Source organism: Schistocerca nitens, chromosome 3 (genome assembly GCF_023898315.1).
Source record: "Schistocerca nitens isolate TAMUIC-IGC-003100 chromosome 3, iqSchNite1.1, whole genome shotgun sequence".
NCBI lineage: Eukaryota > Metazoa > Arthropoda > Insecta > Orthoptera > Acrididae > Schistocerca > Schistocerca nitens.
Window position 1 is genome coordinate 243,599,457 of NC_064616.1, and position 23,056 is coordinate 243,622,512.

The window sequence follows — 23,056 nt, forward strand, 5'->3', positions numbered from 1 at the left end:
TGTACGAGTACTGAATACAATACAGGGAAATTGGTGGAACACAAACGGCAGCTTAAATGGCACAGCAAGCGAGAGAATGAAATTGAATGGAGGAAAATAAACAAGAGCTTATGCAACAGTGGTAAAATATGATGATCTTAGAATTGTATGCCTTACAAACATACTGGATGTAACAGTAACAATTTGTACTGGCAAATACCTTTTCAAATTAATATATACAATTATGTTTTTAAATAATATTTGGCATTTGTTTCATTACAGAAAGGGAGTATCGATATGCTGGGCAGCACCTTCACGAGAAAAGATAAATAGGAAGACTGTAATCATAAACTAAAATGTTTTGAAGTGGTGGGTACAGAAATCAGAGGTATATTATTTACAGAATTCTGGCAACTTGGTAATTATGATCTCCAAAATGCTTATATCCATGGTCGATTGTCAGTGACATCTGTAAAATATAGATATACTCAAAGGGTGAAAGCAGCAGGTGAAGCAATAGTATCCCATATACTGTTTTGAAAGGTTCTAGTGCAACAAAGGTATGCAACACAGCATTTCTTAATACACATGGGCTTCAGGAACCAGGGGAATGGCAGAGAATTTGGCTAAAAATATATGAAACGGAATGAGCCCACTGCACTAGATAAAAGAAGGAAGAACATGTTCACACAGGTGCACAAAGATTTTGTGCTTCAGCATAACAACAAAATTCTGACATTTCAATGGCACTACTGCAGGCGACACAATATTGACAAGATATACACTGGCCATGAATTTGCAATAAGTAATATTAATGATGAGTACCAAAACAATTTTTGCAAAATGTGAGACATTAATCCAGTCTCAATGAACAAATACAGAAAAATATATCAATCACATAATATCTGTTTCAAACATCCCAAAAGTGACACTTGCAAAAAATGCAATTCATTTCATCTCCAAATTAGGGAATGCAGACTGATCCAGGAGTCCGTTGCACTGAACAAAGCACTTAAGGAGTAAGAATATCACTAAAGGAAGGCAGAAGCAAGGATATAAATTATAAGTAATTCAGAAAATTTGCTAAGGATGATACATATACAGTCATGTTAACATCTGACTAGCAAAAAGCTTTTCCTATTCTGAAATTGAGTACTGGACCAGCATTCTATTCAAGACAGATTTGGGGGTATGATCTCAACATACACAACTGCAAAAATGGAACAGGCTACTTTTACCTCTGGGGTGACTCCACTGCTTGAATAGGTCAGAGGAGAGAGTAAGCTCCTGAATAAACACTTTGAGTCATTGGACTTGTTGCATTCTGAAGTTACTTGGTTGCAAGTGGGTGTTTTGAAACAACAGAATATTACTTTCCCATCCCAGGCCACAAAATGCTATCTTCTGACCAAGATTTAGGGCAAGTGGAAACTTATGTTACAAGACACGTACAGTTTGTGTTCTCTCCTGAAGAGTGGCTGGAAATTTTAAAAATGGCCAGACACAAGAAACATTCTGCAGCTACACAGACGCATCAAACAGATTTTGTATCGCTCAAAAACCTAAGGAAAAAATTTACATTCCACATCAAAAATGAAGAAGGAAATTCTGCAAAGTTTAAGGAAGCTGTAACCTTTATCATCACAGAGCCTGATGTTCTGGAACTTAAGGTAAAGCATCATTACAGTGGGGGAGAGGTAACAGGAAATCTTTGTCATGGAGGACAAATAGGATGCCCGTGATCATCTCAGTTTTCACAGCAGTACAACAGCTAGAGAAAAATTGATGAAGCTAAATTGAAAAATTTAGCAGCTTTACAACAATATATTCTATCCATTGAGTACAATAACTACTTTGAGAAACTGCAAAAAAGCAAAAAACCTGAAGGAGAGTTGGATGAAGATATCAATGGAGATATGTATATGTCTGAAAGGGAGTAAGTGTGTTCAAATGTTTCTGTAAGGAATTAGTATCAGATGAAACAAGTGTTCCTAATAACATGTAATAACTCAAAACAGACATGAATCGACTGCTCAGTATTTCTTTCTTTGTACTAAATGGAATCATGCTTCTGCAATCACATCAAATAAATGCTTTTGTAATACTGACGACAACAAATTATCCACTTGAGTCACAAGGACTAAATAAAAGCCAAAATGTACAAATACAAGAATTTTAGTACATAAATTTATACCTACATATCAACAAACCACTCATAAAATAGAGACACAGAAAACTGAATCAAGTAGATTGCGTTAGATCAAATGCCAGATGTGTAGTTAAACAAAGAAAAGGCCAATGATATCTGCCTCATACTACTGAAAAGTAATCTGTAAAGCTATTTAGGGATAACATCAGATAGATATTACGTGCAGGAACACTACAGAAATGACACACACACCTTGAATCAACTAACAACCATTTGTTTACACATGAGATAGAACAAGAGAGAAATAAAAATATTATGCAGGTCAGTAACAGTAGTCGTAAATAGGAGACTACTATTTAGAGATTAAGTTTAAGTCTGCCATTCTAAATAAATAATAAAAATGTAGAATGATTACAAGTGTTAAATAACTTAAAATTTACCACAGTATAACTCCTGGAAGAAGTCTTACTGAAACTTATTTCTTACATATAATTAACAACTAATGTCAACTCTTTGGTACAGTCAGTGAGATTATACTCACACTAATTACAACTTGTTCACAGCTACAGAGCCCAACAACAGAAAAAAATGCTGACAAAAGCAAAGTTTCTAAAAAATGTGGGTTTTATACAACACAAATCAGGTACACTGTAAAAAAAAAATCTGCTGTCACAAAACATGCAACAACAGATTACATGTAAGCTATACAAAATAAAAATTACCAAACTTTAAAAAAACAAGAATGGCAAATGTTATGCTCATAAAAGTGAAAACACTTAACAAACAACAGCATAGAGAAATTCACATAGATCTCTATTATGCAGTCACTAGGAGCGGTTTCTAACAAGATGATTATAATACCTTCTCATTGGTTTGTTAATCCTATTAATTAAAACCACATCAATATTGATTTCATCAGAGAAAGAATAGATCACTACCATAAAGAATGGAGCACACATATTCTGAAATACATATGCCCTTCCATTAGCTATTATGTGTTTTGCAACACTTCTATATGATGCCTTTCTTACGATTGCCTTATACATTTGGTAAAAAGGTACAAACACCAAAGTTATGTCCACCTTTCAATAGCTATTTAATGGATGCTGCATATCTTTCCAATACTTAGACTTTTACAATACATGGACACAGACGTCACTTATTCTGTATATATTTATTCTAGACTACCACAACAAATAATTTCTTGAACATAAATATTAACATTGACACACATAATATAGCAAATATGTATACTTTTGTACTGAATATCACTGAAAAGATTTCAAGATTAGTTTTCAGTCTTCATTCACACTGTTACCTGAACATTTTGTACAATATTACTCCATTCTACCTTAGATGGTACAAAGTAAAATGCTGGCGAAATTTTGGACCCACAGGGACATTGGCAACCTGTAAAAATATTTATTATGATAAGTATACTTAAGCTGGTTGTTATAAATCAATGAGAAATAGCAAAATCAATTAAACTTATAAAGTTGTGTAGAATCAAAGTGTGTTATGGCACAAATAAAATGTAAAATGTAGTTTTAGACAAAAGACATATATTCAAAATTATAACATGTTTGAAATGTGTAAAATAGCTGTTCCAGCTTAATACAGCACGATGAATTACACACAGTAGGAATGCAGACCATAGAACAGTGTGCGAGGCTGGTTAAGGGTGGTATTTACGGGCTTCCTTAGGAAATGCTGTTTACAAAGCTATTCTGAATTTCACAAGGCTCTTAAGAGAACTACTGTCACTTTGATAGCTAACCTGCAACTCAACCACGAAGAGGACAGTCCCCCTCTGATCTGCAATTCAGTCTATTTTTAAGCTGAGGCTACTACAAGTAATCATGCCTTTGACAAACTGTGTATGGATGTCACACACCTGATTATCAAGCATACACAATATCTTCTGCATACAGTACTCAGTAATATCACGCTTCTAGTTGCCATAGTAAGGTGGCCTCACAAAAGAATTGAAAGTTCTTCAGTATTTCATATAACATCTCAAGAAAAAAGTTACACTGTCCTGAGAGCAAATGTGAATCACAAGGTACTGTTCACATTAAAAATTCTCTGTTAAAGCACAACAGTCACCTGGCCAAAACAATAACATTTTTCATTAATATACAATAACACAGGAGAACATATGCTTTGGCATGAAAATATGAAAAAAATATTCATTTCTGGTGGAGGATTTTCAATAGGTTTCCACCTGTAACCACAGCTGTCTGTAATCTGACTATGGCAGATCCTTATTTAGATTTACAAACATAAAACAAATAGTGGCCCTGATTTTTGTTCTCAAAAATTATATCTTCATATCTTTTTATTTCTTCTTACTAGTGTGGTCAAAAATGCACTGCAAGCACAGTATGTACAAGCAGTAGTCAATAACTATCTGTTTGTTTCTTTGCAAATACATGTCTGCAATCTTAGTACACACAAATGTACCACAGTACACAGCTAGAAGAGCTAAAACAAAATGACATAGCCCATTTATAAAATGGAATACATATGCGGGGGTAATCATAAAGTTTTAGTTATAACCTCGTAGTACAGAACTAACATATGGTGCACTGTTCTTCATAATCTTACTTGATATTTCATCACACCCATTCTTGCTTTGCTGGTTTCTTGTAGCTGCATGTGATATAATTGTCTCACAATATTAGCTTTTGTAAGAGTACTGCACATTTACTTGTAGCAATAAAATTTTGATTTGACTCATTATCTACTGACAGAAAATGATTATCAAATATTTTGCACTACTCTGGTAGGTCACAAACAGTTTCATTCTTACACAAAAGAGGTGTAATATGCTGAGCACTCAGTCTGCCCTGATGCCACTTTCAAAACTGACCATATAATGCTTTATTTTAAACTGACTGAAGACAATCTTCAGCACTTTCCAGTACTGTCTGAAATTCTGTAACTGCACTGTGATTATCCTTCATGTTACAATACAGGTTCCGTCACCTACACGATGTACCAATGTCTCTGGTTGCTTATTAGTACTGCACATCTGTGTGTAATGTTTTACAGGATAAGAGCTATCAAAGATGTTACTTAACGAGGAGGAAAAAAAAAACCCTCTTGTATATGAATGACCATCTCCTACAGCTTGTTCACAAGGTCCTGAAACATTATAAAGAAAGTATTGGTCTTGGGAGGTAGAGAACAATACTTGTTGACATTTACTGATTAATATTTAGTTAAGGACAGGCAGAAACAGGAAATGCAGATGAGATTTGAAAGATGTAACAGGTTAACCTGTCTTTATTTACACCACTTTATTCACTAGTAGATATTGAACTGGAGATTTTTCTATCATGTCATTACACCTTCAGTCCATGTTATGTACAACTGTTAAGATCTCATTCATTCCTTGCTATTTAAACATTTGGTTTAACTGTGATTTTGGTGTAACTTCTGCAGAGTGGCAGAGGATGACAATGAGAGCACATTACTAAAATCTTAAGAAGAAAACGTTTATACAGAAAACATAATTGATCTGAGGCTACAGGTAATTAACAGCAGTGCTCATGATCAGAATTTATATTATGAATCGGGAAGATATTGTGATTCTAGAAGAAGCAAGTCACAGTGAAATTTAAGTTCTGCACAGATCATAAACTGTTCTGCACATTAATGCAGTAAAAATTGTGCTGTGATAAGCATGGTGCACAAACCTTCTGCATTTTCTTTGATACTTGGTGTCTAATGGAACAGGATAGACTAACATGGAAGTTTGCTGGGGTGTTTTTCTTCACTTACCATCTGTTTGCCACAGGCCGTATTTTTTGCAACACCACTACAGAACCATGTCTGAAAGTGTGTGTATTCCTGATGTTTACACAGAAACTAATTCTTTTTGAAGCAACTTTGAGGAAATAATTTAGTTAAAAAACAGCTTATTATTTCACAGCTTGCAGTTTCACATCACTAGTTGATACTGAAGTAGCTATATTTCATTGATGGATACAGTTATAATATTGCTTTGAAATTAACCTTTCAGACCCACTGGCTACAATTAATATTGTTTTGAAATTAATTTTTCAGACCCACTGGCTACAATTAGGTACATTAGATTTTACTGTCTCTTAGTTGTTACAGAAATATTTTTCCCCAGTGGAAAAATCATATACACATTTGTGAACATTCAATCTTTTTATCAAGTACAAGCGTTCTCACTTGGTGTTCACTATAAAATTATTAAGTCACTGTAGCCCCGTGTAGCAGCTTGTGCCCATCAGAGTACATGGAAGTGGTTGGTTAGTTATATTCCATTGTATAAATGAATGTTATTATTATTTATTATTATTATTATTATTGTTGTTGTTATTCTGCATGGTAATTTTTGAATGATCAGTTTATTTATTAAAACAGTGACTATTTCAAAATTAGTTATTTTAGTTCACAAAAACAAGCTAAGTGTACATAGTATATTTTGAAAACAGGTACATATTTTGTATAAATCTTGCAACCAAAAATGATTAAAAATCACCCAAGAGCATTACAGCATAAAGAAAAATTTTCCTTCCTAAAAAAAAAAAAAAACTTGTCTGAAAGGATTAAGTAATGCATCATAATTCCTAGAGTTTCCAGTGAAAAATGTAGCTACCGGGTACTTTGCATCATACATTGTTGCATAAGAAATGAAACTACGATAACAAAACTTTTTCAAAAGTTAAAAGTAGAGCCATATTTATACTCAATATAGACTATATAGATTTCATATAATGCAGGAGCAGTGGCCGCCATCAAAGCTGCAAAGAGAGACTACATCATATCCAGTAGCATATTTATCAATCCCTGATATCTGCAGTGCGGAAATTTTATTTACTAAACAATATCCAGTAACTGTTATTGTTGCCAATATGTTAACGTCAATTTAAAGAAAGGGTAAGTGCAAAAAAGTTTAATAAATTTCAGAACACGTACTGTTTAATCTGAATGGAACATGTGATATATTTTTTTAACGATATCAAAAGACAAGACCACATAATTTTTTTCTTTTAATGGTATCATTTATGCAGAATCAAGTCAGCTGGTGAGTAAACATGAGAATAGAATTTATAGACAATTAGAGGTTACAATGGAATCGCCCTCTTCTGTAAGAGTTGTTATTGCTTTGGAACAAAAACTAAAAATAATTTTGGTGAAGCAGGCAATATACTTGTGGCATACGCCATGACGAAGAAACTTTCCTTAGGAAAATAAGCCTTTGCCAGACTAAAAATTGGTTGCTCAAGCATGCTTACACTTGGAGGAAATTGCGACACTGACAGAAAATAACAGTTACAGTCCAACACTATTAACTATGAGGGGCAGTCAAATTAGAACCTTAAAAATGTAATGAACATTTGACTTCCTGCAGCACTGTCCTTTGAGTTGACAGTACAGAGACAAGTGCTTTAAACAATGCCCAAAAGTTGGTAGCTTACTGCAGACAAGTGAAATATGGGCATAATACCAGTTTACAATGGTTGCATCACTTGCAACTAGCACCAGTGAAGAGCAGCATTCTGTCATATGTTTTTTCAGCAGTGAAGGTACACACTCTATTGAAATTCATCTGTGAAAGAAATTCCAGTATGGTGGGGCACATTTATCACTGCAGCAAGTGGTATAAGTGGAGCAGAGAGTTAAAAATGGTGCAACTTCTGTGGCAGATACTCCCCGCCCATGTCAGGCATACCACGTAGTGACAACAGAGTCTGTTGCAGCAGTGGAAGCCATGAGCCATAAGCTCAGCAAATCATATTATTCATGAAGTGCTTAGAGTTTCGAAAAGCATGTGCTAGGTGGGTGCCATGGCATCTCATTCCATAACTGAGTGCCACAACTGAGTGAGCCTGTGAAGAATTTCTGTGGTGCTTTGAAACAGAAGGTGATGGCTTTCCTGTGAGAATTGTTACAGGAGGTGAGACCTGGGTCCACTACTACCAATCAACCTGAAACCAAGAGAGCACAACCCAAGATGTCAGAGGCACAACTATCTGCAGAGAAGGTTATGCCAATTGGCCCTTGGGATGAATGAGGTGTTATCTTGGAAACCAGGAGAGAAATACTAGCAGAAATAAAGCTGTGCGCATGGGTGCCCAGCTAGCTCTGTCAGTGGAGCATTTCCCGGTGGAAGAAGGGTGATTTCATCTCGAACTATACAGGTCAAGAGCGAATGTGTCACATCACTATTTCAAAGTTTGCTGAAAAAAATATACGTTGAAGTTCTATGTGATCTCTCTCCAAAACTATAATATTTTGATCTTCTGATGATTTGTTAAAATGCTACAGATCACTCTAAATGAGAGGATGTGTGAAAATGTCATAACGAAAGGGAAAATTGAAAAATGTAATAAGTAAACCAAAAGTGATAGAGATCTGAATTTAGTTTCAATAAATACTTTGTTCCCAATACTATGAGACATGATTAATACAGATTTTTTTTTTTTTTTCCGGGAAAACAAACTATGAAAAGTTGTAGCTTTTCGTGAATTGCAAAATTATGTTTTGAAAATATGAATAGTCACAGGATGTTAACTGTCTTGAGAAATGATAAAGCGGAAGAACTGCTAACAGTCAGCTATGACATTAATGCATGAAATTCTTAAGCTGTCAAAGTATTTGTACACAAAGGTGAAAGAATCTGAATTTTCTGGTTATTCTGAAATTATTTTCTCCAAAACCCTCATCCTAAATGTTCTAAAAATTTCATGGTATGTTAGTCAGTCACTGTACTTAGGGACTGAACAATCAGAGTGGGCAATACTCGTCTGTACAAAATGTGAGAAATTTTTTAGGTAGACCTAGCTCTAATGTCAAGGTAAAAAAATCATGATCAATTTAAATCTTTTTTAAATATATATTTAAATATTTTGATTTTTAGCAAATGCCATGCAAAACTGGTATTTCTGAATAAAAATTATTACTTTACAACACTGTAAGTGCGTGTGACAACAATTCATAACTTCATTCAAAAGCATTTTATAACAAAAAGGAGATATAGGATATTTATACCCACTTTTCTTTTTATGAAATTATTCACAAATTATTATTGTCTTCTGTCATGACTTTCCACGAATTAAAATTGCCTACAATGTATCCAGCAATACTGCACTGTTGAAAAGTGTTCAATCGTTTTTTTCCATCTGCTTCTTGTTGAACCTGTATAGCCGAGCTGAATTTGCACATGGACAAGGATGATCCAACAAGAGCAGTACTTGGGAAATGGAAACCGTACACTGATCTTTTAATGATGGCCATTTGATAGCATTAGCAGGATGGACCATGAGGTGCCATAAAGAAGAAGGTTATATCTTCCAGCTCATGAGAGACACTTATGATCTGTCCCACCCACCACAGATTGTCATAGACACAAGAAATGAAGTAGCTCACTACAAAGTCTTCCCATGTATACTGTAGTCCCTGCATTTCACACACTGTAACAGGCTGCATTTCTTGGAGAACTGTTCTTGGGATGTATGTGCCACTCCAGGATGCGACCCAGTAGTGACTTGATTGAATTACTATCACAGGATTCACAGCAGACCACTCTTCTCTCTTTTTTAAACTGAATTTCCTTAATGGTCTTTCATTTAGAATTAAGAGTTTCATGTTTGTTACTAATGTTGATATGGTGTGTACAAATCCAGTAGCATCTCTTCTGGTAAACCTTCCGGGATGTAAGGTCGTGGTCCATTACCAGAAGATATGTCATCCGGTCGTGAAAGCCTTCATACTATGACCAATAGCATCTGTTATACCATCAACAGCTTCATGCTGGAGATTAAATCGTGTTGCAAGATGATTACAGAGACCTCCTACTCCATCACATGCAATTTTTCCATGACCTGTTGCTCAAAATATCCATTTTTTGTCTTAATTCCTGTATTACAGTGTTGAACAAGCTCATAAAGCTGAAAGCAGTTTTTAGAATGAGGTGTTGCACCATCAGTCACATACACATGTTCAGGAAATGCATGGCCTCTAGATGCTACGTCATCAATTATCATGCTGACAGCATAGCATGCACGTGCACTGTCATGAATGAGATAATCACTGACAACAGCAAAACAATGTGATGTTCCAAGGAAGTGAGCAACACATGAATACCAATACCTGCGATGTGTGCCAGTGGAAACTTTGAATTTTGTTCTGCAAAGCAACAGACCAGTCCTAAGCAACATGGAAATGAAGAACTAATGTGTCAGTATAGTGGGATGTGGCTGATTTTACTTCTGCTATGGTCTGTCTCTGAATCCTCCAGATATGACAGTGAGCTTTTCCTTTCATTACCCCAATGCCGAATCTCTGTAACAAACTTCTCTGGCTCTGCTGTCTTCTTTGCCAACTCTCCTCCCTGCCACAATGCATAGATTACATCACTGTCAGTATCCTGAAGGTGTATTGCTTCAACACCAGGACACATTGCACACTTCTGCAGCTAACATTTCTCTTGTGGCTCTTGACAAATATACAGAAGCATCAGGTCCATCTCTGTGTACTTCTTTCCTATGACACAGCTTATGGTGAAACAATGTGCATACTTCCTTCACTGGCTGGCATTTTACCCATTTTGACCAAAGGAGTAGAATTTTGTGAGACCAGTTTTTAAATTCGGATTCTCCTTTTTCATTAGGAGATATGTGGTTAGGACTTTGCCTGCTGCAATCTTTGACATCACTTTGGTAATATTCCAGAGCAACAGGAAGCATATCATGTAGCAACGGATGCCCACAGTAAGAATCTGGGCATGCCCAAATATCTTTTCCATTCTTTATTTTACGAGCTTTTGAAATCAAGAGGAAGTGGTATGTATTTCTGTATCTGTTGCTTACAGTAGCTACCTGGCATCAGTGTCAGTAACTGTACTGTCTCAGTATAGGTGGCTGCTGAGATAGCAGTATTTCGGTTTTGAAACCACACATCACATTTTGCGAATATATCACTATCTTCAGATTCTGCACACAGTGCATCTACATAATACACTTCATGAAGTTTTGGAGGTGTTGCTTGTGTAAAACTTGTTTCAATTTCTTCCACTTTTCTTTTTACAGTCTGTTTTTATCTCGTGCATCTTATGTTTCCCGGACTTTTAAGGAGGGGTATAGTAGGGGCTACAGCAGAAATGCTAACATTCAATGCATCAACAACTTCACACCCAGGAATATAAACATCTGCACTGTCTTCTTCAGTTTCACACTCGGGTGGTGGTTCAGGTGGGTTGTCATTAAATTTCTTGTAGTGAGTGTAGCAATTCCTGCACAATGAACATGATGCTAATACCGTTACTTGAGGACCAAGATATTTCTGCAATACCTCTGACAGATTTCCAACAACTATGAAGTGTTTTTTACGTTTCTTAAACACCATCTCCTTGTGTCTTTTTTTCATAGTCCAGACACCTCACTCTTTCAATCCTGTATTTCCTCACTGACACTGTACCTAACAAAAAGTTCAAACCAAACGCAAAACTTGGTGCAGAAACCATTATGTGCAAGTTCTTACTCGTTTGTTATAAACACAAGAGTGATGGAAACATTGTTGCCAACATGTATATTTTACACTAGAGATTCAGTGATGCGAATATGCAGAATGTTGAAAATTTTTTTAACACTTTACACAGAAAAACATTGCCCACTGTATGTGCTCTAACTATTAACATATTAACCAAACAATATTTTGTGTAACACTCAAAAGTTTTTGGATGGGGATTTTCGAGTAAATAATTTGTAAAAATGCAATTATTTTACATTTTTAGTAATAAATATTTGCATAATGAGATTTTCACTCTGCAGCGGAGTGTGCGCTGATACGAAACTTCCCGGCAGATTAAAACTGTGTGCCCGACCGAGACTCGAACTCGGGACCTTTGCCTTTCGCGGGCAAGTGCTCTAACAACTGAGCTACCGAAGCACGACTCACACCCGGTACTCACAGCTTTACTTTTGCCAGTACCTTGTCTCCTACCTTCCAAACTTTACAGAAGCTCTCCAGCTAAACTTGCAGAACTAGCACTCTTTCTGAAATTTTCCTTCCGAGAAACAATCGGACTGAAAGTGTCTAGAGTACTTATTTTTGCATTATTCTTAGTGTTTCTACAGTTGTAAAATGTAAACTTCCATGACTGCAAATGTCAAAGTTAATAAAATATTTTGGGATAGTATGCCAAGGGCAAATGGATTTCTCGATGGCCATAGATACTGAAAACACCCCAGGATTTCAGTAGCAAGGAGGGGGGCATGGAACTGAATAACACGTGGATCCCAGTGCTGAAGAAGACGTGTGTGACTCTTCCATCATGGGACGATAGCAACAGCGGACGATGGTAACTGAAATGGCCAATTGCACCCGGGTATTCAGAGCATGTGACAACACACCACTGCAAGAGAGCTGCAGTAAGTACCAAGCCAGTGTGTGAATCGGACACTCAAAGAAGGTACAATACTGCTTGGAAATGTTCTCCACAGATGGGCATGAAACATTGCATTTGAATGTAAAATTCATCTGACCCACAGTATTTTATTAACTTGTTCCTAAATTTGATGTATATCTTCTTGAAGTGATTTAAATTTTGTATGCCATGGCAACTTCTGGATTGCACCATTTCACTATATTTATTCAGTTTCAGAGCCAACAAATCCAGATTCCTTACCAAGCATTAACAAATTGGTGGAACCACAGGATCAAACACGACTGAAGCACAGAATACTGCCTCCTCCCTTCCACCCTTTCGATGGAAACCAACAGCAATAGACAGAGTAATGCATGCACCTTGAGCAGCACTTTGTACCTTACATAATTACAGGTAGCTTATAATTTTTTTTTCCTTGGCTAAGAGTGCATATTTTTGTCAGTGTAAGAAATTGTTCCCTCAAGTAGAGCCCCAAATCCTATCCCATTAGGATGAATTCTTTGAGGCTCAGATTCATGTAGCTGCTTATCGTTTCAAATTTTATCATTTGCATTGTCATAGGAATCAATCGTACAAGAAACGGCTCACTGAACTTAGGGGCATTGCTAGGAACTGTAAATTTAACTGCACTTGTGAAGATTCTTTTCAAGATGAAATGATTCACAATGCCACTGTTCAGAACCTTGTAAACACCAGATTCTAAAGCATAATGGCTCTTGTGTCAATGATATACTTAAAGTAATAAAAGTTCAGGAAATACAAGACTTCGTGGAACTCGACTTCAAAGTGCCTGTGCAACACTATCTGTGGGCACTATCATGTGTAGCACATGTTAACAGCCACAAGCCACAGCACATACAGTGGCCAACTTGTATTGCTAACTCACATGTTCGGAAGCCTTGTATCGAGCATTATGCCATGCACGATCACAAACACTGCTTCTTTTGACAAGTGGAAAGCCTACACTGGCACAAGGCAGAGGACACACAAGCAACTGTGCCTGCAAAACAAGTGCAAAGCAAACTCCATTCTACTTCAATTTAGATTTGAGCAAATGGAGGTAAATATGATTTCACATTCTGAATCTTTACCCACTACTCCTGGCAATACTCAAAAGAACTGTAGATGCAGGTGCACAAATTGCAAAGCAACATGCATGTGCAAAACTTGGGTAATTCAAATTAGCTGTCCTCATGTGGACAAATGCAAAAGGCTCTGCCTCTCACAAAACAGATAAAAGCAGTCGTCTGAAAGTGAGAACAGATAATAATACCCAGAAAAGAAACCACAAACTATTCATATCTTTATAGAATTGTAATCACTCTGTACCATTTCAGTTACATACTGGTGCTTCCGTCACACTGATTAATCAAACTACTTATGAGCAACTGGGACATCCTCAGCTCCAATAATTACGAATGTGCCTCACAGTCTACAATGGCTAAACTATCTGTGTTCTTGGTGTCTTGAAACCTATTTCTGCTAGTCAACGGGCTGCTTCTCTGGTTATCACACGAAAATCAAACAGAAAAATCAAATTTTGTGCAGACTTTAAAGCAACAGTTAATGTTCAAATGGTTAATGATTCATTCTCACCTCCACCTACTGAGAAGCTTATGGATCACCTAGTACTTACATAATTCTTTTCTAAAACTGATTTTGTCATATTTCCCTGGATGAGAAAACAAAAAACTTTATTGTTGGCTTGTACCAATACCAGCACTTTCCCTTCAGAAGCACACCAGCTTCTGCATTATTTCAAAGCAGTCTTGAACAAGTGATGTCGAATGTTTCATCGTATTCACATTATCTGGATGACATCAATGTGTTCAGACACACACCGGAATAGCATTTCAAAAATTTGGAGTATCTTTTTCAAGTTTTAACTGACACATGGCTTAAGTGTAATTTACAATAGTGTTCATTTTTCAGTACTGAAATTAAATATTAAGGACATCTCACTAACACCCACAACACTCGTCCCTCGATTAAGCATTTAGACGCCATCTGGAGATTACGTTCTCCTAAAAATGTATGAGAACTACAGGCAGTTCTGCGCAAGTTGACCTAATGTATCAAATTTATTCCGAATGCAGTGCAAATTGCTGTTACTTTGCATTGCCTTCTGAGTAAATATCTTCCTTTCCAGTGGACTGAAGAATTCAAACAACTGTTACAAAGGTCGAAAAATGCCATGCTTAGTCACCCACGCCTTACTTATTTTTACCCACAAAAACTAGTAGTGCTCGCAGTTGATGCATGATCACATGGAACAGGGGCAGTTTTAACTAACAAAGTTGGAAACACTGAATGGCCCATAGTATTCACATGGCCAAAGTCAACTACTGTCAGCTGGAAAAGGAAACTTTAGCAATCACCTAGAGTGTAATGAAATATCATCAATATCTGCAAGGCTGAAAATTTTTTCTCATGACTGATCATACACTGCTGACTGATGAAAGATGTACCTGATCGTACAGCACAGAAGCTGCAATGTTAGTCACTTCTTCTTTCAAATTACCAGTATGAAATTCTAGTGCCCTACAGCACAGCATGCAAATACACTCTATCTCACCCACCTACGACAAATAATTCACAATTTTATGCATAAAAAGCTTCTTATCCTCAGCTGATCAATCAGTTTCAAAAGCACTGGAAGGTTTCCCCACTAACTGTCAGCAGATTACACAAGCTACTGAACAGGATCAGCCACTATGACTGCTCCAGTATTACATTTGGATGGGTTTGCCTTGTAATATGAAATCAATTTTAGGTGGAGTAATATACAAATACTATGCACAACACAACAGCCTTTCTGTTCTGAATGGTGTAATTTTATTGCATACTCCTGATGAACAAATGTGTCATGATTCTCACATCTTTGCAGAAACATGTTTTGAAACTCACACATGAGGGTCATTGGAGAATCATTGGAACAAAGCAGCTAGCACAATAGCACTGTACGCAGCATGGGCTTGACAAGCAAATAGAACAGGTGACTACCAAATACCACGCATGCGCAGATAACCAGGCAGTGCTTGCCAGCAATTTTTCAATTGGCCTTGACCTGACAGTGTTTGGCAACGCATCCACATTGATTTTGCTGGTCCTTTCTGGAATACAAGGTAACTGATTACCAATGCCTACAGTAAATATCCACTTGTCAATTCAATGAATATGACAACTAGCACTAACACGATATGAACTGATTGTGTAACTGCAATGTGCAAGATGGTATCAGCATCTCTTCATACCCTACAAAAATATAAGCTCTTCTCCCTTGACCTGAACAAGAAACTTTTACAAACATATATACTTCCAATTATTGATTACAACGATTTTATTCAGCAAAGCCTCTCCCAAAAAAGGTCACGGAGCTTGGAACAGGTCATGAATGCCTGTGTTTGTTATATCTGGGATGTTCAGGTCTTTGATCACATTCCACCATCATATGCACAGCTATCCTGGCTGCGTGCAGGAAAGTACAGAACTTTGTATACCCCCCTGTCCTCTCTACCATATTATCAACATACATTGTCCCTGATATCTCTCTGTGACCTTAACGCTCATGTCTCAACAACATGGCAGAAACACCCAGTCCCATCAGAGCAAAATCCTTTCTGTCCCACTCCATCATTCAGCCACTTTCTCGAAGTCCTTCTCAGGAACAGGACCTTGACTCAGGGATAACCTCTCACAGTACATTAGAGAACAGAATAGCACCTCCAGCTTCAGGCGTCAGTTAATGGCACATCTACCAAAGCAACAATAATGATTACCATTGTCCCTTTATGCACTTGTTACCCCTGTACACCCTTCTTTCCACCCAGATGTTCCTCATTTCTCATTATTCTTAGCTGGTGCAGTCTCCTTAAAATTTCCTTTTCCCAGAATTCACTGTACCAGGGGTAATATCTAATTTGTACAATCATCATCATCATCATCCATCATCATCATCATCATCATCATCATCACTATTAGTGGCAGCAGCAGCAGCAGTAGTAGTAGTAGTAGTACAGGTACTGCCAGTATTAACTTTAGTTCATAGTCAGTATTACTTACTCGTATGAATGCGTGGCGTCCGTTCTTTTGGTCAAGTCCGAAAGAGCACAACAAACCCGCAGCTGTGATACATTGTATGTAAATTGAAAGTTCAGTGAGAGTGGAGGGTGGAGGGGTGGAGGTGGAGATGGGGTTGAGGGAAGGGAAGGGAGGGGAGGGGAAGGAGAGGGGAGGGGGAGGAGAGAGTGGAAGGGGAGGGGAGGGGGAGGAGAGAGTGGAAGGGAAGGGGAGGGGGAGGGGGAGGGGGAGGAGAGAGTGGAAGGGAAGGGGAGGGGAAGGGGAGGAGAGAGTGGAAGGGAAGGGGAGGGGAGGGGGAGGAGAGAGTGGAAGGGAAGGGGGAGGGGAGGGGGAGGAGAGAGTGGAAGGGGAGGGGGAGGAGAGAGTGGAAGGGAAGGGGAAGGCAAGGGGTTGGGAGGGGGAGGGGAGGGGAGGGAGGGGGAGGAGAGAGGGGAAGGGAAGGGGGAGAGGGGGGAAAGGAAGGGAAGGGAAGGGATAATTGATGTCAGTTGCATGGGGATTTGACATGGAATCAGCGGCGATAAGTGAAAAATGTGTGCCAGACCGGGACTCAAACCCATGATCTCCTGCTCACTACACAGTTGTGTTAACTACTGCGCCATCTGAACACAGTGGGTGTCCCACGCACTTATTTCACTCATCGCTGCTGACTCCGCGTCAAGTCCAGATGCAGCTGACATCATCAATAAACCCTTCCCTTCCCTTTCTCCCCCTTCCACTTTCACTTTCAATTGCACTTTCATGGCTCAGATGCCCAAACTTCATGCTTCATACTTGAGGGAAAATACTTTGTTTTTGTTCTCAGCACCTATTGCACTTTATCTCTTCACCACACTTTGCTGGCAGAATTACTATGTGAACACCAATCAAGTTTCAGTTTTGAGACAAACTCAGCCAGGAGTTGGAAACAATGTGAAACAAGACTCATCTGACCACATGACATTCTTCCACTGCTCCACAATCCAGGTTTTATGGCTTCAGTACCATATTTACTGTTAGGGGCACACCCACCTACAAGAAGGCTTGTAGAAGTGATCCACAAAGTTACTGTTTAATATCCCTGACATGAATCTGCAGTAGAATCTTAGAACAGTCTGAGATCAAATGTAACAAGGTATCCTGACCAGAATGATCTCTATGCCAACCGGTATGGATTTAGAAAACGTCGATCACATGAAACCTAATTCGCATGACATACAGAAGGCTTTGGATGAAGGTAACAAGGTAGATGTAGTACTACTTGATTTCCAAAAAGCATTTGACTTGGTACCATACCTATGCTCATTATCAGAAGTGTGATTGTATGGGGTACCAAGTAAAATTTGTTATTGGATTGAGGATTTTTTTGTAGGAAGGGTGCAGCGTGTCATCTTGGAAAAGGAGAGAGAGAGAGAGAGAGAGAGAGAGTGAGAGAGAGAGAGAGAGAGGGGGGGGGGGGGGATATGAAATGCAATGATCACATAGGCTCAGTCACAGGTAAAGCAAGTGGCAGCCTTCAGTTTATTGGTAGAATGCCGGGGAAATGTAATAAGTCTACAAAGGAGATTGCTTACAAATCACTTGGGTGAACCATCCTAGATTTTTGCTTGAGAGCGTAGGACCCGTACCAAATAGCACTAATAAGGAATATTGAATGTATACAGTGTGGGGCAGAAAAAAATGGCCAAAGGTTTGTTTGACCCTTGAGATAGTGTCACAGAGATGCTGACGGAACTAAAGTGGCAGACTCTTTAAAACAGCCATAAACTGACCCACTCATGGTGCTAGGAACAAATTCTAACAGATGGAGGAGTTGTTTGGCGAATTTTATCATAACTGTTATTTTTTTGGTACCTAATATTTTGGCCATTTTCAGGCTATGTGCCTTCTATCATACTCCTATTTAACTATTATACTGTACCATGGTGTATTTTAAGAAAACTCCTCCATCTTATCTCTCTCTCTCTCTCTCTCTCTCTCTCTCTCTCTCACACACACACACACACACACACACACACACACACACACACACAGTGAGGAAACTGATATTTTGGACAAGTTAAGTAGTCAGCTGTGTGATGGCAATCTACTTGCCATTCACTATGTAAAAAGAGAAATGTATACCTAATAAGACACATGTTCATAGTGGCATGAAAGAACATTTGTGTGTCCCAGTAATAATTTTAAAAATTCATAATTACAGTGAATCACACAGAGCAAAGTGTGATTACAAAAGTCAAGAAGGATATTAATGTGATCCAGGAAAAAACAAACTTGATGTAAATGAATCTGGCATTGTTGGTGGACTATGAAGCAGAACACAATTAAATGACTATACAATTTATTGAATTCTGGTTTCACCAAATTGGAAGTATATACTGTAATACATATTCAATAAATAAATCTTTAATGACTCAGATAATTAAATAATTAATTTCAGACACATGTAAACCTCATTAAAAAAAGGAAAGAAAGAACAGAAGGAAGGAGAGCTCCATTTAAATGTGTTCAGGCAAACCTAAAATTACTGCATACGCTGGATAAATGGAAATAGCACTGTCTAAAGAAACCATTTTAAAGAGAGCATCATATCTTTATAACTGGATGTGAGTCACAGGCTTGTGAATTTAAAAGACAACTCGTATCTCAAATATATGTAGGTCACATTACTTCAAAAAATTTGTCACCTGGGACTCTACAGGAAATTGTCGAGTGGCTACATCCAAAATACATCCTTGACTATAAAAAATGCTTTATGACCAACAAAATAGGAAAAAATTATCATAAATTCCAGCAGATTCTAAAAGAATTATTAATTCTTCATTGACAGAATGCAAGCTATATACAAATATCTTATTTCTCTGCCAAACCCACAGTATTCAAACATGAATTCCCTACTTTTAGTAAACAAATTTTGCTAAAGGGGTATTAAACTGACATCTACATACTGTACATACTCCACAAGCCATGATATGGTATGTCGTCGAGGGTATGTTATACCACTACTAATCATTTCCATTTCTATTCCACTAAAGAACAGAATGAGAGAAAAACAACTGTCTGCATACCTCCATATGGGCCCTCATATCTCTTATGTTTGTGGTCCTTAAGCCAATTGAAAAATTGGTGGCCGCAGGACCATTCTGCAGTCATCTTCATATACTGGTTCTCTAAATTTTCTCAACAGCATTCCTCAAAATTTACTTCATGTTTCCTAGATGGATTTCTATTTGCATTCCCAAAGCATCTACGTAACACTTGTATGTTGACTGACCCTGTCAGTAACAAATCTAGCAGCCTTTCTCTGAAATGCTTTGATGTCTTTGTTTAATCCAACATCGTGGGGATCCCAAACACTCCAGCAGTAGTCCTGAATGGATCACATCAGTGTTCTACATGTGGTGTCTTTTACAGGCGAACTATACTTTCCTAGAACTCTCCCAATAAATTGAAGTCACCTTCCCCACTAAAATCATTACAAACTCATGCCATTTCATATCGCTTTCACATCTATTATGATCCCACGCTGTTTGTTTCTAGCTGACGATTCTCTTTCACAGATAACAAATAGCAGCAGGGAATATTCGTTTCCAGTGGCCTTCACGAAAATGACTTCTGGAAACTGACAAATATAATTATAAAGATTACACAGATGTAAACTACATTAAATATTAGTTAAATTACCCATTGTCCAGCTGAAGGAACCCAGCTTTGCATTACACTTTGGGCAGTAAAGCTTCCCTTGCTGGGAGTTGGTGACTACTTTCATCCAGGCTAATGGCTCCACAAAGTAAGTTAATGTGCAGACATCAAGCTCGTTTGGCAAGCTCCATTTATTATCAGTCCACAATGGTTTCTCCTTTGCAATATGTGGCAACAAGTTCGATGCACTTGCCACAATTCTCCTGTTCAACAAGAACCATGTACAAATCATAAGTTGGAATTTGTTCATTACAGCTGAAGGTATATGCTAATGATCATTGGCCATAAAGAAATAGATACAAATAAGGCAATCTTTTCAGACTTGCATTCCGATTAATAAATATGTGTAGCAACAAATAGGTTAAGTATACATTACATGTATTTTTAGTCATTATAATTCAGTCATCCCTGGTGTAATTTATTTCTGATTGGCAACAAAACAATTCAATTTAATTGTATCTGGTGAAAGGGCTCCACTTGAAAGCAAATAAAATAAAATAAATTTTGACTTAAGGCTGATTAATAATGTTTTTTTTCCATCTCCTTCACCTTATTATAAGAACACAGAAATTCTTTTGTTTATACCTGCACAAAATAATATGACCATCTCTGGAAGCATACTGTCAGCTGATTGATATTAATTGTTTTAAAACTACACAGATGTGAGAATTTTATATTGTGAATGTGGTGTCTTACCCTATTGACACCACACCCAACATTCTACATCCAAAAGATTGGCAGCAACACATGTGACTGCCTTGCCAATCTGCAGTCAGCTCGTAGACAGCCCCTCTGCTACACATGTGAATAGTGCTGCCACCACACCAGCTTAAAAAGACACCGCACCAATGACAGCCAGTCTAATCATGGAGTTCACTTACAGCCTCCGCAGCTTTACTAATTTTTCTCTCTATTATTGTGATTATTTATGATGAATATGCTTGTGTAACAGACTAGGTTTGACTTGCAGAAGAATGCTAAGTAAACGATGTTACATACATATTATGTGTCATCCTAATTATTTTGCTCTCTGTCTTAGCACAAACCTATTCCTGGCATTCATTGCTGGACTGATCCAACAACACGCAACAAGACTGTAATCACAGGTGTTCCGAACTTTGGCCTGCACTTGCCTGTGTTTTTTCACTTTTCTCTGTATCTAATTCATTTTTTTCAGTGACTGTGCAAACTTTTTATTGTAATTTTTGTGTTTATTCATCACGGCTAGTTCTCCGCAAGAACTGTCAGTAACACAGATTGTTCAGATTGTACAGCAGATGCAAAATTTGATGGAAATGATGACAGGACTGCTCGCAGTGCAAGCTAACACACCATCAGCAGGGTCACCATTCCGTGCTTTTGACTCGACACATGAGAAATGGTTTGAGTACTGAGCACAACTCAATGCACCCATCACGGTGCATCACATTGAAGGTAGGGATAAGTAACCTTATATTTTTGCAACAATTGGTGTTTCAGTGTACGGGCTAAAAAAATTTCCACACCATCCGAATAATTAATTGCTGTGCAAGACAAATACTTTGATAAACAGAGTCAGCTCCACATTACAAATTCCTTCATTTGCGGAGGCAACCTAATCACACACATAAACAGTAGTTAAGCAGACTTACAAGGGCTTACACGCCATTGCATATTTAAGTGAGAGTGTGGACATTACACAGTGATGCCACAATCAGGAATACCATTACTCAAAATGTGTCAGATCCTTGTGTATGTGAACAGATTCTTGAGTATCCTGATTCTAGTTTTCAACATGTTTTGGAATCAGCGGAGCACCTTGTTTATATGACAGTGCAGTGATTGACTTTGTTTCCTCTCCTATTTGCACCATACATAGTAGTAGTAGTAGTAGTAGTAGTAGTAGTAGCAAACTGGTTGTGCTCATTGCTTGTGCACTGTGGCACACAAAGTATCAGCCAGGGCAGCAATTTAAAGATTCAGCTGACTGGCGGTGTTGAATCTTGCCCTTGGCATTTCACATGCACCAGTCATGCCCATCATGATGCTAAGCCTTATCATCGTGGTAAGCACTGTTGCATTTAAGCTGTCTGCAAAAATGCAAATCCAACAGGCACTTTACATGTTCTCCATAGTCTCAGTCAGTGAATGTTAATGCAGTTTTTTCAAAGCCCAGTGACTCCAGTGTAACACAGTACACATGACACTCAGTCTAAAGTTAATGCTAGAGTCAGAGTGAATAAAAACAGGGCTCAGACAAACAGTAGACATAGAGGTAAAAACTTTCAGTCTTGTAATACATGACATGTACTACAGAATACTATGAGGAAGTCTTATCCTTGGGGATTTTTGACTCATGATCGAAAAGCATGTTGTTGTCATGATGCAAAATGTTTCCAGTGTGGAAAGCAAGGTCAACAGTTTGTTTACAAGGCAACCCAGGCTTGAGCAACAGCAAATGCTGTGGAGGTATACAGCCGCAGCACAGCAATCAACAAGAGCACTCTGTAACGCCAAGGCCATTAAGCAACAGCTTGCACTTCTGCATCGTGAAGTCTTCCGCTGGAGTACGGAGACAGGAGAACAAACTTTCTGTTCAATTAAGAGCAGCTCAAAGGAAAACTAAATTGCAGTTCAACACTGGTGCATCAGTCTCTCTTATTAATAAAGGCACATATGAAAGGATGAGTGACCCATAGCTACAGCAGCCTACTTTTGTATTGCTGCATATAAACAGACACAAAATTCCAGTATCTGGCATC

At 37.9% G+C, this 23,056-nt stretch overlaps 1 protein-coding gene across 1 annotated transcript in view; it reads right to left on the minus strand.

Annotated features, from left to right (window-relative positions):
• Positions 1-3,358: 3,358 nt before the first annotated feature.
• The window catches only part of LOC126249558 (dual specificity protein phosphatase MPK-4), a 106,985-nt gene continuing 87,287 nt past the window's right edge, over positions 3,359-23,056 (minus strand). Inside the window, exons 8-9 of the mRNA XM_049951222.1 lie at positions 20,298-20,518; positions 3,359-3,538 (exon numbers count right to left, since the gene is read on the minus strand). Coding sequence (XP_049807179.1) covers positions 3,435-3,538; positions 20,298-20,518 — 325 coding nt within the window. The 3' untranslated portion in view covers positions 3,359-3,434. The remainder of the gene's footprint in view (positions 3,539-20,297; positions 20,519-23,056) is intronic.